The sequence below is a fragment of the Chiloscyllium plagiosum genome, chromosome 11, assembly GCF_004010195.1.
Source record: "Chiloscyllium plagiosum isolate BGI_BamShark_2017 chromosome 11, ASM401019v2, whole genome shotgun sequence".
NCBI lineage: Eukaryota > Metazoa > Chordata > Chondrichthyes > Orectolobiformes > Hemiscylliidae > Chiloscyllium > Chiloscyllium plagiosum.
The window spans coordinates 75,165,452-75,183,256 of NC_057720.1; the positions used below are offsets into that span (position 1 = coordinate 75,165,452).

The 17,805-nt window shown below is 42.6% G+C and overlaps 1 protein-coding gene across 5 annotated transcripts in view; it reads right to left on the reverse strand.

Moving 5' to 3' along the window:
* Positions 1–17,805, reverse strand: part of nos1apa (nitric oxide synthase 1 (neuronal) adaptor protein a) — a 385,272-nt gene that overhangs the window by 92,168 nt on the left and 275,299 nt on the right. For all 5 annotated transcript variants that reach the window (XM_043699831.1, XM_043699830.1, XM_043699832.1 and 2 more), the window contains 2 exons: positions 16,362–16,503; positions 11,427–11,584 (listed from right to left, as the gene is read on the reverse strand). In XM_043699831.1, the coding sequence (XP_043555766.1) occupies positions 11,427–11,584; positions 16,362–16,503 (300 nt within the window). The remainder of the gene's footprint in view (positions 1–11,426; positions 11,585–16,361; positions 16,504–17,805) is intronic.

The window sequence follows — 17,805 nt, forward strand, 5'->3', positions numbered from 1 at the left end:
GGACTGAAGGGTCTGTCTCCGCGCTGTACATCTCTACAACTCTATGTCTTCCATTAGAGTGACAAATCACAGCTTGACATGCCGTGTCTGCGTGCACTTGTGATTTTCTTGCTTAGCAATTCTTACTCCTCTTATAAAAAGGACAACTCCAAAATTCATTTATTAAATGTATCTGAGAAACATGGCTAAAAAGTGAGAAGTAGCACTAAATATATGGACTACATGCAGGTTCCAGTTAGAAAGGCCATTTCTCATTCCACAGTCTAGAAACCCATTGCAGACAAATCTCTGATTCTTATTCAATGTGTATTATTTACTGATTAAGTTGAAAGTTCTGCCATCTTATAGCCCCATGCAGGAAGACATTCCATTACGAAAGAGAATGAAAAACAGGGAAGAAAGGTACGATACAATTCAAAATCCAAAAGACTTGCAGATGCTGTAAATCAGCAACAAAAACAGAAATTGCCGGAAAAGCTCAGCAGGTCTGGCAGCACCTGTGGAGAGAAATCAAAGTTAACGTTTCGGCTCCAGTGACCCTTCTTCAGGACGTTAACTATGATAGAATTTACTCCTTTCCACATTAGTTTCCCCCAAAAAATTTTGTTCTACATAATTCAACAATATATCTAAAATGCATCCTACCACTATCCAACCAACATGACTGAAAGATGAAGTGTTAAAATACTGGAGCGATACATCTGTCAGCATCTGAAGAGAAGTTGATGGATCCTGCTGTATATTTGTAGACTTTGATTTTCACCACAGCAAATTGTGTTAGAATGGAATAATCCTGTGCAAATAGGACAATTTACATCTCGACCATGTCATACATGGGCACAGGGCACTCAAAAGTAATTTACAGTCAACACAGTGGTCTAGAAATACAGCAACCAATTTACAAGCTGTTAGATGCCACAAACATCAGTGAAGTAAATGGAAACAAAAACAGAAATTGCTGGAAAAGCTCATCAGATCAGGCAGCATCTGTGGAGAAATCTCCACAGATGCTACCAGACCTAGAGTCATAGAGATGTACAGCATGGAAACAGACCCTTCAGTCCAACCCATCCATGCCAACCAGATATCCCAACCCAATCTAGTCCCATCTGCCAGCACCCGGCCCATATCCCTCCAAACCCCTCCTATTCATATACCCATCCAACCTTCTGAGTTTTTCCAGGAATTCCTGTTTTGTTTATGATTTCCAGATCCGCAGTTCTTTAGTGGAGGAAATGGCCAGTTCATCCCTTTTATGGCTGTTGGTTTAGGGGATTAATGCTGAACAGACCACCTACTAAAGCAGTGGCATTTTATGGATTCACCTGGGAAGACAGGCGTCAAACATGTGACCTAAGCAATGGTATCAGGGTGGCACGGTGGTTCAGCCAGGTGCTCTGGTTTCCTCCCACAATCCAAAGATGTGCAGGTCAGGTGAATTGGCCATGCCAAATTGCCCATAGTGTTAGGTGCGTTAGTAAATGTAGGGTAGGGGAATGGATCTGGGTGGGTAACTCTTTGGAGGATCGGTGTGGATTTGTTGGGCCAAAGGGGCTGTTCCCATACTGTAGGGAATCTAATCTCCAACAGAAGCAGCACTCCCTCAGTATTGCACAGGAATGCCTAGATTAAGTGCTCAAATCCGTGATAGCAACTTGTATCCACAAACCTCTACTCAGAGACAAGGTTGCCAAGCCCAAACTAACTGCTCAGTGCAGTCAGCTACTGAAAACAGAAACAAGGCATGATCAGTCAGGGTGTCTATGGAACCGATAGAATTTCAAAGAGAACCTTTGCTCCTGATATGGAAGTAGATTCAATCAAACAAAGACACTTAATTAAAAGAAGTACCCTTGCTCGATGACTCAAATGATTGACTCTCTTTTCAAAACATTGCTTTACCCTCTACGCATCACTAGTTTCTTTTGGTTGTTTCACGCCTTCAGAAATTGTCTTTTGCTTAATTCAGCTCAATCTGCATTAACCTCCAGCTTCAGCTGACTGATTTGAAAATGCCCTCCATTTTTTGATTACACTCAGAGTAGCAACACTTTAGTACGATTACCTACAACAAACAATTTCAAAGTGAAAATACCTATAAGGACAACAATGTATGCTCCCATGTTTTGGCATTGCTTCGGAGCTATTTCCCTGTCACCTTCGCCAAAGTTACAACGGAGGAGGTGCCAAGAACTGCTCCATGGAAATTCCAAGCTGCCATTCAGATAATTCCTTAACACCTTTCCCAATCAATTGGACCACCCTCAAAGTGGCTTAGATAAACCAGACAAAAGGGCTGACAGAAACAGTGCTTAAACAAAGGATGGGAAGGCAACATTATACTGCCTCTTCAATATTGTCTTTTGATACTGTTCAAAAAGAAAAACTTTTGCTAGATGCTTTCTCATGAAGATCCTTTCTGTTTTAGGGACTGAGGGGTGGGTGCATGCATTAAGAATTCAAATGAGTCTATCTGTGGAGGATATACCTTTCATACAGATTTTTCAGAATTGGAAAGATGCTTAGTTGCATTTTGGTGGGACTCACAAGACAATATATTAAAACAATACTAAAAACAATGTGCAATATGCAACGTGCCACTTTTCAAAAGTGGCAATTAATGAATTGCACTGAAGTCAATGCAACGTACCAACCAACACCAAAAGAAAATTATGTGGGAGAATTCTTGCTGTTTCCTGGCATTTAAGACTAAGTAGTAATAAAAAATGGAATGTTTAAGTAAATGGGAATCATGACATTAAATCCATCAAGTGCTTCAATACTCCAAACCCAAATGAAACCCTTAGGGGTCTGGGAAATGAAAATCTTGGCTGACCCAGTTTAGATTCTGTTCGGCCATTTGCACGTCACCTTTTTCTTAGAATGTGACCATCTCAATGAGTTGGGAAACAACTATTGAGCTTCAGTCCATATTGAGCTGCCCCTTCTCTTCACACTCAAAACAGAAGGTACAATGGCAACCAGAGATCTTAGAAACACACATCAGGGAGTCAGAAACACACACATCAGGGAAGCCATTGAAAGATAGATCCCGAACAGGCAATTACTTTATTTAAGTTTACAAGCATCGTTGCAAAGCCAGGCAGCTCACCCTTTCAATTATAGTCGCAGAAGACTGGGAAATAAATGACTTCTGGTTCTAGCAGAAATTAGAATTAAAAACCAACAGAAACTGAAATCTGGCCTATTTACTGGCTGAAGAGTTTGCCATTTTCAGGTTAATTCAAAAGTGCCCCTAGATTTCAAGGCATTGAGAATAAACCATGTAGAAAAAATTGAATAAGAAAAGGAATTTAGCAAAAACAAATTTGGTTCCTGTTTTCAGCTGCATCATTGAGTTCTAATTGTGCAAGGGCTGCTCATCTGTTCTATTGTCCCTTGTACACAGAGACGCTCACTGAGGATTTCACATCATCCATCATCTTGCGTTCGTTTTTAGAATGGAAGCTGCAGCTTTTGTTTGTGGGTAGTTGAGGTGCAAGTCATTGTACCTCAGGAATTACCCATTCACGTAAACGTTCATTCTTCACTCCTGCAATTGCTGTGAGGACGATAGCCAAAAGCCACACAGCTGTCCCCAACAATTTTCCACTCATTACGTTTAACGGAGGACAAAGTACTGCAACATTTAAATCAACAGTCTCATTCATTTGCACATATTTCAAGCTATTGAGTGTCCCAGGTCTTGGTGGTGTGACTGAATTTACCAGCAGTACATGCCAAATGGACAGGACCCCAAAATCTAATCAGAACAAGACAGCAGGTAAGAAGACAGTGAGTAAAGAACATGCCATAAGACACAAAGATGTTCACAAAAAAAGGAACAAAATTAAGTGAATCTTAATTACTCAACAAAATGTCATATCAGCGGAGTTCAGGGTCCATCAGATGTATAGTGAATAGACCATCCACTACTTCATCATGGTTCCTGAACTGTCTTCCAATACTGACAGGCTGCCTCTCCAACATCGGTTTGTGGATGAAATTGCTACTTCCTCCAGTGAAACACTGCAGGTGCTATGGGCCTCAGCTGTAATCTCTGCCATTGCTTCCTTCCCCTGCCCGGCTGATTGTTCATTTTGTTACTGTCCCAACTGGCTACTGGACTCCTGATTCTCTCCTGCCCTTCTCCTCCCCACCCCCACCCACCCAAAACCACAGAAGCTGCTTCTGCCCACCTTTGTAACATTGCACATTTGCTACTGTAATCTTCCATGTCTTGTAAACACCAGACTTGACTATGTCAACATTCCTTGGCCAGCCGCCAACCCTCTGCAATCTACATTGCAGCGAACTCAACTGTCAACTCTGAAATCCCTGAACCTCAGCACCTCATTTTGCTTCTTGAAATTATCTTCTTAGAAATTACACCCTGACCAAGGTCTGACTTCATCTGATAATACAGTCATATAGCACAGAAGCGTAGGTCCAACGTGTCCATGTTCACCTGGGATCCCAAGCTGAACAAGTCTCATTTGCCTGTGTTTGGCCCAGATCCCTCTAAACCCTTTCTATCCATGGACCTGTCCAAATGTCTTTTAAATGTTGTAATTGTACCTGCCTCTAACACCTCATCCATACATGCACCACTCTGGGTGCAAACGTTGCCCCTCAGGTCCCTTTTAAATGTTTCCCCTCATATCTTAAACCTATGCCTTCTCATTTTGGACACCTCTACCCTTGGAAAAACACCTTGACCATTCATCCCATCCATAACCCTCATGATTTTATAAACCTCTATAAAGTCACCCCTAAGCCTCTGAAAATTCAGGAGGAAAAAAGTCCCAATCTATTCAGCCTCTCCTCATAACTCAAACCCCGCAATGCTTTAGGAAATTTCTTCTGCACCCTTTCGGGTTTAATAACATTTTACCTGTAGCAGGGTGACCAGAATTGTACACAATATTCTGAAAGTGGCCTCACCAATTTCCTGTACAGCTACAACATGAAGTCCCAACTCTTATACTCAGTGCTCTGACCAATGAAGGTAAGCGTGCCAAACGCCTTCTTCACCACCCTGTCTACCTGCAACTCCATTTTCAGGGAACAATGCACCTGCACCCCTAGGTGCCTCTGTAAATCAACACTACCCAGACCCCCACCATTAACTGTGCAAGTTTTGTTCTGATTTGTCTTAAACAAAAGTACAATACTTCGTATTTATCTAAAATAAACTCTATCTGCCACTTGTCGGTCCACTGGCCCATCTGATCAAGATCTCATTTGATATTATTTGCACACTTACTAACCATACCTCGTATATTCTCATCCAAATCAGTGATATAAATGATAATCAACAGTGGACCCAGAACCAATCTTTGTGAAACTCTGCTGGCCATTTGCTTCCAATCAGATTAACATGCCTTTACTGCCACCCTCTGTCAAGCTAGTTCTGATCCAACTGGCTAGCCCTCCCTGGTTCCCATGTGATCTAACCAGCCTACCATGCAGTACTTTGTCAAAAACCTTGCTAAAGTCCATGTAGACAGCGTCGACTGCTCTGCCTTCATCCATCTTCTTGGTAACCTCTTTAAAAAAAACTCAAAATTGTGGTACGCAATCTCCCACGCACAAAGCCATGTTGACTATCCCTGATTAGTCATTACCTTTCCAAATGCATGTAAATCCTATCTCTCAGAATACCCTGCAATAACCTACCCACCGCTGATGTAAGGTCACCTGTCTATAGATCCCTGGCTTTTCCTTACCAACCTTTCTTAAATAATGGCACAACATTAGCCACCCTCCAGTCTTCTGACACTTCACCCGTGGCTGTCAATGATACAACTATCTCTGAAAGGGACCCTGCAATCTCTTCCCTACACTCCCACAATGTCCGGGATTCACTGGGGATTTATCTACCTTTATGCATTTTAAGACATCCAGCACCTCATCTTCTGTAACGTGGACTCTTTTCAAGACATCACTATTCATTTACATAAATTACATGTCTTTCTTCTCAGTAAGTATTGAGGCAAAATACTCGTTCTGAGGAAGGGTCACCGGACCTTAAGCATTAACTCTAATTTCTCTTCACAGATGCTGCCAGATCTGCTGATTTTTCCAGAAACTTCTGTTTTTGTTTGAGGTGAAAGACTTGTTTAATACCTCACCTATCTCCTGTGGTTCTCTGGGAAAATCGAGACATGATCAAGCATTCTGGGAAGACTGGGCAAAGAGCGTGCGTGTTGGCATTGCATTCATGGGGCAAGTTGCTGGTGGAGCCATATGGGAACAGTGGCCTGCAGTTGACGCTGCAGGCGAGTCCTGATGAAAGATTCCGACTTGGAACATCGACTCCCATGCTCCTCTGATGCTGCTTGACCTGCCGTGCTTTTTCCACCTCCACATTTGATCAACTCTGACAGTTTTTGGGGGGCGGGGGGGGGAATGTTGGGGAAAGCGCCCATGGTTGACAGTCAAGCAATCTGGGGAGTGTGACCCCCTGACGGTGTCACAGTTGGTGGGTGCGGTATGCTGTGGCTCACTGGTTTGATAACTTATTTGGCTTGGAGTCACTTTTTCTTTGTTTGGTTGTGCTCCTACAAGATCCCGGGGTAATTTTCTACTGGAAAGGTACTATATGAAAGCAACATGCATTTAGCCTTTTTATACAAAGGAGGCAGCGGTGTGTAGCAAGAGTGTCAGTGGACTAGTAATCCAGAGATGCAAGTGAATGCTCCACGGTCACAGTTCAACACCCACCACAGCGACCAGTGGGATTTAAACTCAACTCATCAAGGAAGCAGTTTGTATGGCGGTGGCAATGCAGTGTCAAATACCCAGTTTGTGTTTCGACTTCTGGCCATTGAATATTTGGGCAATGCTGTTTACCAAGAGACTGGTTGAACCACCTATGATCAAGGACAGTCTCAGGTTCAATGCCTTTAATTAGTGAATTCATCCCAGTCGGCAAAATAGCGGCAATCATACAAGGCACAAATGAACATCCATAGTTTGGACCCTTCACTGTCTATTCCTTTTGCCCTGGGGTACAGTAGACTTGCTCACAGGTGGATCCATCTCACTGGCTTCCAATTGCTCCTGAAGGTTTCATCAGGTGGAAACTGCTGCCAACGCCATTTTGAATTACACTTCCCCACTCTAGACCTCTGTTTGCCTGTGCCTCAAGACCTCTTGTATGAACCTTGTCAGTCAGCATATACTTCTTGCCCTGTGCTTTTTTTCAAAAATGTGCATTCCTAATTTCCCTGCAATAGCCATGTTTCCCCATTCCATTAGCCATCTAAACTATACTTAGTGGTGCTGGAAAAGCACAGCAGGTCAGGCAGCATCCGAGGAGCAGGAAAATCAATGTTTCGGGCAAAGTCCCTTCATCAGGAACCTTCTGGTGAAGGGCTTTTGCCTGAAACATTGATTTTCCTGCTCCTCGGATGCTGCCTGACCTACTGTGCTTTTCCAGCACCACTCTAATCTTGACTCTAATCTCCAGCATCTGCAGTACCCAGTTCTGCCGTCTAAACTATACTGTCAGCTCCTACGTTCTTGCCCGTCTGTTATCATGTATCCTTGTCTCGAGTCACCCACCAACCTTTGAGACCACATTTGGATCAGTTACACAAGTTGAAAATCAAAGAGGACCAGACTTTGATTCACTATCAGACCGTTAGTGATATCCTGCCCAACTGAATAGCCACAAATACAAGCAACTACCTTCCCTTTAAGAAGTTTTCAATCTGGTGACAGAAATCTGTGATGGAAATCAAACATCTCTGAAAACTCATGACCAATTCTTCTTGCCTGAGATTCCCAAAGGGAATTCAAAGCATTTCAATTCACGTTTCAAAGTCTATATTAATAGTTCACCCTTGCTACACATAAAGATGCCACCTTTTCCTGTAGGGTTGAACTTTCCAGAATGGGTCACAATTAGATACCCAGTCGAGGCTGTGGTGAGGCACCAGATACAAATCTTCACCAAGACAGTCAGTTAAGAAGCTTCCTCCAAGAGTCCTGACCTTTTAGAGACATTAGCTGGACCCAGAGTTTTGGGGGCATCTATTCAACACTGCGCATGGTCAGGCTGGTGGTGTGGGCAATGCCTGACCACCAGCACAAGCTGCAGCCAGAATCACCCAGGCATCCTCATTAGCAGAGAAGCATCTGGGCTAGCATTAGCAGAGACATAAATCTCCACCAAGTAGTTGCAAAGACATTGTTGCTGCTTAGGGATTGTCTCCCCTCATAAAAGTACTGGTAGCATGTGTGTAAACCCTCAAATCCAGTCAGAGCTCAGACCCTGTGCTGCAAAGCTGCCTCGAATCCACTTCGACTTTCCTAAACAAAGCACCATGCACTATTGGAACATTGCTTGCAGCCTGGACAATCGAGGCCAGGTGACTCATTATCAGCTAGAATTGGATTTTCCTCTCTGGGAAAAGCACTCAGAGGAAGGAATGGCTTTGGGGAGTTGACCTATGCCGGTCTTCTGAAATCCTAGGAAAATTCAGCCCACAAACTGAGACATTCCTCAAGCCTTCCTAGAAACAAATACAGGTGGGAAACAGGGCCAGAACTAAATGCTCCAGTCCACACTCACTGTTAGTGAGTATCACTGTCAAAATATGCACCAGGAAGCAAGAGATAAAATTAAACAATTGGGGTACGTAATTTCCTGCCTGACACCTATCCCTCTTTGCTCGTGGGGGAAAGATTTGCCAAACTTCCTTGCTTTCTCTTTCATTAGCTTTTTGGAAAAAGACTGCTATGTGCTTATGCTATTGCAAACAACAGCATGCATTTACCTAGTAGCTGTAATGTAGGAAAACATCCCAAGGCACTTCACAGAAGTGGAGCCAGACAAATATCTGATTAAGGTTATATTGAGGTTTGGACAATGAACTAAGTTCTGTTAACATCAGGACAGTACCACTGCTGGAGGCAATATTTGATTCCTAGTGGCGTGTAAATCACCAGATGCTGACACGTATCTTCAGTAATATCCCCACAGGGCAGTGCTGTCTCATGATTCATGGATGCTCCAAGGGGATTACTTAGCGGACGGATAGTGGGATATTACCAGCTTCAGGAGCTCACAGATGTTATAAATGATGCTCTGCTGTCAGCTGTATTTTGTTGGAGGTGATGAACATCGGACGAAGTGCAGTGGAACAGATCAAATACTTAGACTGATTGTTGTATGCAAATAAATAAAACACCCTCAGCAATGTTTGTAACTGTCAATTATCCCAGAGAGGTTTTACCATTCTGAAATGTAATTGAATTCTGCTAGTGTGCCCACTCTTTCATTAAAAGGATCGAGTATGCTACATCCTTTTTGTTCATGGTTAAGGACCAAATAGAACAGTAGGAGGGAACTTAAAGAACATTATGTGCTGTTCTGAAAAGCCTCCTCTCCTGTCACCCCACTTTATGCAATTATTGCAAGTGAGACTTCTGAAGCACAAGTAATCAACGTGTTTAAATTCTAGCATCTGAACACTTAGTGAGTTCGTACTCTGCTCTTTTATAAGATGCATTAACCAGATTAAAACAAACCAAATTGATGCCCCAGTTAAAATAAGGGAGACAATCAGTTGAACCAGTTGAGCTGTATAAGTTCAGTAATTAGGGGAACAGCCTAGCGGCACTATCACTGGACTGTGAATCCAGAGACTCAGGTAATGTGCCAGGGATCTGGATTCCAATCTCGCCATGGCAGATGGTGGAATTTGAATTCGACAAAAGTCCCAAATTGAGAGTCTAATGGTGACCATTGTCGGAAAAACCCATTTGCTTCATTAATATCCTTTGGCAAGGGAAATTGCCATCCTTACCTGGTCTGGATCAAATGTACCCACAGCAATGTGGTTGACTCTTAACTGCCCTCTGTGCAATTAGGAATGGGCAATAATTAATGGCCCAGTCAGCGACACCCTTGTCCCGTGAATCAATGTGAAAACCACTTCACACAATTTCTCAGTCCATTGTCTTTCAGTGTCAAAATTATCACAAGGCTTGAGCTGACAAATGTCTGAGCAGACGGCTCGTCTTCATTTTAGTTAGCTGGAGGCCTGAAACCCATTGTCACGTCAAGGAGGATTACGCTTACCAGTAAATTGTGTAAATACGTTCCAGCAGTGAGGGAGGTGGGGGGGATTAATATGGAAATGGAGCTAACCAGTTGGCTTTCAAAACAGCCAGCACAGGCAGAGTGAGCCAAATGGCCTTCTGTTGCGATGCTCAATTATTGTAGATAGAACAAGTGGAGCTGAATATGGAAAACATGATTCAAGCCTCTTTACAAAAGGAGAACTTTCACAGAGTTTGGATGTTCCATTCAAATTTCCTCCCAAAAGAGATAGTGACTGAAGAGTAGGATGAATCAGTAAATCTGTTGTGCTGTGACAGTCTTAGCGATTTACGCCAACTACAATTTATTTTACCAGCCCTTCCCAATGAGGGCAGTTCATTCATTACAGCGCAGGTTTAAGTGTCTGGAACTACATTTTCTAATTGACATTCAGAGAAAATGCTTGATTCGGAACTGTCTATTCCACTCCAGCAGCATTACAGGTTCTTGTCCGCATCCTTAGAATCAAATCATAACAGTGGCGAAACAGGCCATTCGGCCCAACAGGTCCACATCAACTCCCCCAACAGCATTCCACCCAGACCCATCCCCATCCCCCTACCCTGTATTTCCCATGGTTAACCCATTCAGCCTGCACATCTCTGGACACAATGGGCAATTTGGCATGGCCAATCCACCTAACCTGCACATCTTTGGACTGTGGGAGGAAAGTGGAGCACCCAGAAGAAACCCACACAGATATAAGGGATAATGTGCAAACTCCACACAGTCAGTCACCAAAGGGTGGAATCGAACCAGGGTCCCTGGTGCTGTGAGGCTGCAGTGCTGACCATTGAGCCACCGTGTCCACATACACTGTCATATTTCAAGGGAGCCAATAGAATTGGGAAGTCTTGGAGATGATCCTTTTTCTATTTTGAGGGATGGAGAAGATAACAGCACAAAATAAGCACAGAGTTGGTGAAAGTCCTGCCTGCCAGTAAGTTTATTGTGGCCTTTGGCTTGGTATTTGTGAGCTCCAGTCATTCAATACACTTCACACTCACCAGGCCCTGCCTGGTACAGACAGGTACTTCACACAGTACAGAAATACTCACCAAATGTTTTCACATTGTAACTAAGCATCATCTGTTCTGTAAACTTTGCAACTAACGGGATTAGGCATGCTTGTCGTTTTGCAGACGTGGAGCAGAATAATTTTGCATCGAAATAGCAGCAAAATGCATTATAAAAGGATTAACACCAGGAATGCTCTCCCGAGGGGAATGGGGTTTCCATGGGTCCAAGCATAAAGAGAATTGCCCTTTGAAAGGCAAAAACTGGTTGGCTGAGAGGAGAGCTTTAAAATTACCTTTTTGACCTGGTGAAGGTCCTGTTCCTTGCGTACCGCATCCAGGTCAGTCACACCTCGGCTGAAATCTACCTCAGAACTCTCGTGGATGGGCGGTTCAATGGCGTCTATATCAGTCTCCTCTGAAGCCTCTTTCTCTGTCTCAGTGAGCTGTTGGGCTGCAACAAACCACAAAGCAACACGAAGGATTACTCACTCTGAGACACTCAGACATCCAGAAATAAAGGTACATCGAACACCAACAGCATGAATGGAAATAAAAAGACAAATAAGTACGTTTGGGCAGTAGAGATTATCTGATTAAAACAAAAACGTGAGGATCGAAACTGGACTTCCTTATGGTCCGCATGTCCAACAAGAGATAATTTGGAGGACTAATGCTCCACATCTGAAGGAGGTCTGAAAAACATTTCACCCAATATTAGGTAAAGCAATGGATTCTCAGGATTGAGGACTGACACCTAATGGAGTCTATTTACAGATATGTAAGAGGTGTATTTAGAAATAGGAATCTATTGCTTTTTTTTAGTTTAAGACCCCTGACTAGAACCGAGCTGCAGACAGGACCTGCAGCTGAAAAATTTTAAAAGGGAGCTCCTCATGTTCTAGTGTAGTACAGATTATATTTCCCTCCTGCAGCTGAAAAATTTTAAAAGGGAGCTCCTCATGTTCTAGTGTAGTACAGATTGTATTTCCCTCAATTCATTCACACACACACACACACGGAGCTGCTATCCCCTCGCTACCTGTAAACAGGAAGAAAGACTGAAGCAAAGAAAAATGGCAACTCGCCTCTGAAGGTCAGCCCCTGTAATATTTCAGATGGCTTTGATTTATGCAGCCAACATTGCTGTCAGAATCATTAGGATTGCACAGAGTCAAATCATCTCCGTATGCTAATCAGCACTACTTCCTCAAAGTGCCCACAAATCATAGACAATCCAGGTTATGTGTGGAAACTTATCATAGTTAAAGAGGTCAATAGCTGAGGGTAAGTGGAAACTGCCTGGCGACTCTATTCGTTTGGCTCATTCAGCCATGCAGGTACATTAACTACGGATTCTCACTGCTGTCTGCGAACATTGAAGTTCTCCACTGACGAACTAAACTGCTCTTTCGATTCTCTCTGCTACCATTGCCCTTGTATTCAAACCTTCCCCTTTGTTGACCAATGCCACCATGATACTGATTCCTGCCCTCCTAGTCAGTGTGAATTGAGCTGGAGTCAAAACACTTTAATGATAATAGTGACTGGCATGAGAACCCATTGAGCGTAACCCTTGAGGGGGCCCTACTGGTCCCATCTCCATAATTAGAAAATGGCTTCTTGCGTGTTTAAGGTGGGCAGTGGTGTAGGATAACAACTTCATTCAGATTAATGATGCTTTGTATTACCTGTAATCATCCAGTTTGTAGCAACTGAACTAGAATATTTACACTGGCCGGTGTCCAATGTCAGTAAACAGCCAGGTATTAGAGTCAAGATTAGAGTAGTGCTGGAAAAGCGCAGCAACAAACATACTAACACCTGCAAACTATTTAAATGTACACTATTTAAGTATGTGCTATGTAAATGTCATTTAAACAGGAAATGCCCTTTCTACAATAGCACCTGAAGGGCTGTGTGTAACACTCTCTTCTGTTTTCTATCTGTCCTGTGCTCTCCAATTTGAATTGTGTGTTGGAAGATGAAAGTACAATCCGGTAATGTGTATGTTTTTGGAGATTAATTCCCAACACAAATAAACTTTCTATTCTTGTGAACATGATGCTTATCACATACCATCCCCGCAGACATGTCTAACAATGTCAAGATATGATTTGGATATGCCGGTGTTGGACTGGGGTGTACAAAGTTAAAAATCACACAACACCAGATTATAGTCCAACAGGTTTAATTGGAAGCACACTAGCTTTCGGAGCGACGCTCCTTCATCAGGTGATTGTGGAGGGCTCGATCGTAACACAAAATTTATAGCAAACATTTGCAGAGTGATGTAACTGAAATTATACATTGAAAAATTGATTGTCTGTTAAGCCTTTCATCTGTTAGAATACTATCACTGTACTATCAGAATACTTATCAGTGTTACTATCACTGTATTCTGTTAGAATACTATCACTGTACTATCACTGTACTATCAGAATACTTATCAGTGTTACTATCTCTGTATTCTAACAGATGAAAGGCTTAACAGACCATCAATTTTTCAATGTATAACTTCAGTTACATCACTCTGCAAATGTTTGCTATAAATTTTGTGTTACGATCGAGCCCTCCACAATCACCTGATGAAGGAGCGTCGCTCCGAAAGCTAGTGTGCTTCCAATTAAACCTGTTGGACTATAACCTGGTGTTGTGTGATTTTTAACAATGTCAGGATAGTGCATCTTCTGCCTACCTCTTGTCAAACCCTGAAGACTTACAGTCTGCTCCATGTTCAATTAGTCTGAGGTTAGACTGAAAACTGACTAACACCAAGCCAGTCTGGCATAACTGGGAAGAGACAGCAGCTAGCTATCTGATTATCAGCAACTCTCCAAAGTGGGACTTCGCCCCGAGGCAAGTTTCAACTTGAAGCGATAAACATGGCTTCCAGCAATAAATTGCTGAGGGGTAGCAATCGCTATAATGGACAGGTTCTTCACTAACATTTTAACCAGGCTGTCAGGGATTGAGACATATTGTAAAATCCACCCCCAAGTGTATTGTAAGGATGGCCCTGTCAGAATAAAATACATCTGACAATAAACGCTTGCAGTTCACTAACTCTGCAAGCTAAAAGTCACACTAATAACACAAACTGCATGACAAGAAACATGAACTGACATTTGAATGGTTTGTTGTTAAACTTGTGAAGACATCATTTAAGAGCCCAAGTGGGAATCAAACAAAAAACATTGATGCCACGATTTTTATACATTACATAATTCTCAAATGATTAGATTCCTACAGTATGGAAACAGGCCATTTGGCCCAACAAGTCCACACCGACCTTCCGAAGAATAACCCACCCAGACACATTCTGCTACCCTGTATTTACCACTGATTAATACACTATGGGTAATTTAGCATGGCCAATTCACCTGACCTACACATCTTAGACTGTGGGACGAAACCAGAGCACTCGGGAGAAATCCATGCAGACACGGGGAGAATGTGCAAACTCCACACAGACAGTCACCCAAGGCTAGAATTGAACCTGGGTCCCTGGTGCTGTGAGGCAGCAGTGCTAACCACTGAGCCACTGTGCCATCCCCTAAACGTAAGTACACGATGAACAATCCAAATGATCAAAAATAAGCCCAAATAGAGCTAGGTTTTAAACCAAACTTCAGTTAATGCCAGAGACAGTCTGGAAGTTACAAGACATCAGTGTGAATGACAATTCATCAGTCTTAGTAACAGACCAATAGACAATTTTTTTGTCATGAAGAGAAAGTGAGGACTGCAGATGCTGGAGATCAGTCAAAACGTGTGGTGCTGGAAAAGCACAGCAAGTCAGGCAGCATCCGATGCTTTTTCAGTGCCACACAATTTTTTGTCATTAGTTGATATCCTGCTGGAACTCATGAGATAGATATGTCAACAGTACACAACACTTTTGTTTCCATTATACTGACTGTTGGAAGTGTGCCCAACAATGCCCAGGGGAACACAACAGGAATTCCTATTCTAACCTATCTTATTATGAGTGATGTAGGAAATTCAGGACAGGCATCAGTTCTGGGAATATTTCATGAATCAAATTCAGGCAATCGTGGCACTGTAAGTAGAAAAGCCATGAAGGCTGAAGGAGTCAGACAACTATGGCTGGATACGAGGTTGGATAAGTGACTCTGCATTAATCACTTAAGTGCCTCAAATGGACAGGTCACCTATTACACCATGGAGTAGGCGGGATGGAAGAAAGAGAGAGAGACAGATAGATAGACAGAAGGGTAGAAGGTGGCGAGAAATGATTTGGAGATGCCGGTATTGGACTGGGGTGTACAAAGTTACAAATCACACAACACCAGATTATAATCCAACAGGTTTAATTGGAAGCACTAGCTTTCGGAGCGCTGCTCCTTCATCAGGTGGTTGTGGAGGGCACAATTGTAAAGCACAGAATTTATAGCAAAAGTTTACAGTGTGGTGTAACTGAAACAATACATTGAAAAATACCTTGATTGTTTGTTAAGTCTCTCATCTGTTAGAATGACCATGTTAGTTTCACTTCCTTCATGTGTAATTCACAAAACTTTTTTAAAAAAGTTACATTCTCAGATTAACTGTAACAATTAGTGTCAGCACAGAAGATGTTGAGATGTTGAATGTGTTAGCCCCCTGTGTTGCTGCCTGTGCCATAACGTTTAGACTAATTCTAATCTGAAAAGTGAGTTAACAGAGTCTTACATGGATTCATGCAGTATTTGAGCAAAGTACGGTGTAACTCTGCAAGTACTCTGCGAGAAAGACATTCATTGAATTTTGCACCCCTCCCACAAAATTCCAGAGCTCTGGAAATTTGCAGTCTTTGCAATGGAGGGATGCAAGGTCAGAGAATCTGCTTAAGTTGAAATGGGAAGAGGAGGCTAGGACAGAGTAGGAGAAGATTGGACCCTGTGCTATGGATATGAAGAAGCTTGCGACTCGAAGTGAAGACATGGACTATAGATCTGTTCTCTGGGGGCTAGTCAATCATTGAAATCTTTCGAGTTATTCAAAAATAATTGGATGAAGCACCATTAGCTCAGCAAGTGGACTTCTTGAATCTGAATATCAAGTCTTTCCATTTAAAATGGACATATAATTGCTGGATTTCATCTTTCCATTCCTCAGAATTCAGCTGTGGGTTACTATGGTTACCTATAGCTGTTACTCAGGCAGTGAGATTGAAATGACAGCTCCCCCTCTTATGGAATATGTCAGATGTAATTAAAATGTCCCACCTGGGGCACTGCTGTTGTCAGCACTCTCTTCACTCCCTTGGTCATCCTCTCCATCTGCAGGTTGCTCAGTGTGCAGGAGACTCAACTTATGGCACACCTCAAAGGCTTGGCCTATAGTTCGCACTATCCTCATTGCTTGGCTCTGGGACAGAGAGGAGTAAGAGGGAGATTATCACCTTGGCATAACTCAATGATATATAGCTGATATTATTAGATTGATTAGAGTGAGAATCCTTACATAATAAAAAGTACAGTGAAGCATCTTTCTCCTTGACAATATTAACCATTGGTTAGTTATGAGTAAGAGTGAATCCCTTCCATCCCTTAACAAAGGCACAATACTCTGATGTTTGTAGCCCTCGCTAATTATAAAGTATTTGTTGATAAAAATCTCTTTCAGGTGTCTCCAAAAGACTGGCTTGTAAAGAAGGTATTGAAACACTGACAGCGCTTCCCCAGTAATTATAAGCAAACAGAAAAGAAATCCACGCACACAGGATATGCAGTGTAAAAAGGTACTGAGTTCCGAATGAGCCACCCCACACAGAATCCCTTCACTGGATCACTGCAAATCTTGTGGCTGATCATTCCATACAACAAGGAAGCTTTTTGGACACCGAACAGAAGAAAGATCCACCTTAACAACAGAATAATACTTCCACAACCATTTCAGCAGGCATGGATTGGTTGGATTGAAGAGTCTGTTTCTATGCTGTGTGACTCTATGGCAGTGTCTGCCCTGACCAGAAGGTGTCTCATCTGACCTACCATGAGCTAATGCCACTGAAGAACTCTCCAGTCAAATGTGCGTCAAACGGGGTTTACAAAGTGTACACAGTTTCACTGAATATTCGTCCTACATGTACGCTCCCTTCCTCCTCCTCCATGCCTTCCCTAAATATTTCCTGCTTTGCACTGGCGTGCAACCAAGCAGACACAGATTACTCTCTTGGGCAGGATATTTTGAATTCCAATCAGACTGCCATATTATAGCTACCATTCTCAAATCAGGTGCTGTACAACTAATGCCGCATGAAAAAAGAATCAAACCAACCATTGTGTTTTGGCTAACAAGCCACCCAAGTTGAAGGGGTATATCGCGGCCAGCAACATGCCAAGGGCCTGGGGAGAAAGAAGCTCCCACTGAAGGGGTAACGTTGACTGCATTCCCAGTTATTGCTCCTGCAGGCTGAGATGGACATTTTACTAATTTCAGTCCCAGTTACTGCACTTCATTGCAAAATGTTCAGCTTTCCCCTATCCATACAGTAGAAGAATGATGTTTGAAGTCATTCACAATTTTTTTCTTTAATGGTACAGCAACCTTTTATTGCAAACAAAAAAACCGCAATCACAAGCTCAAGCATAACCTGCTGACAATAAAGGTTACAATGCTTCAGTGAGCGATTACAAATCTGAACACAGCCCTAGCTTTGGTCACACT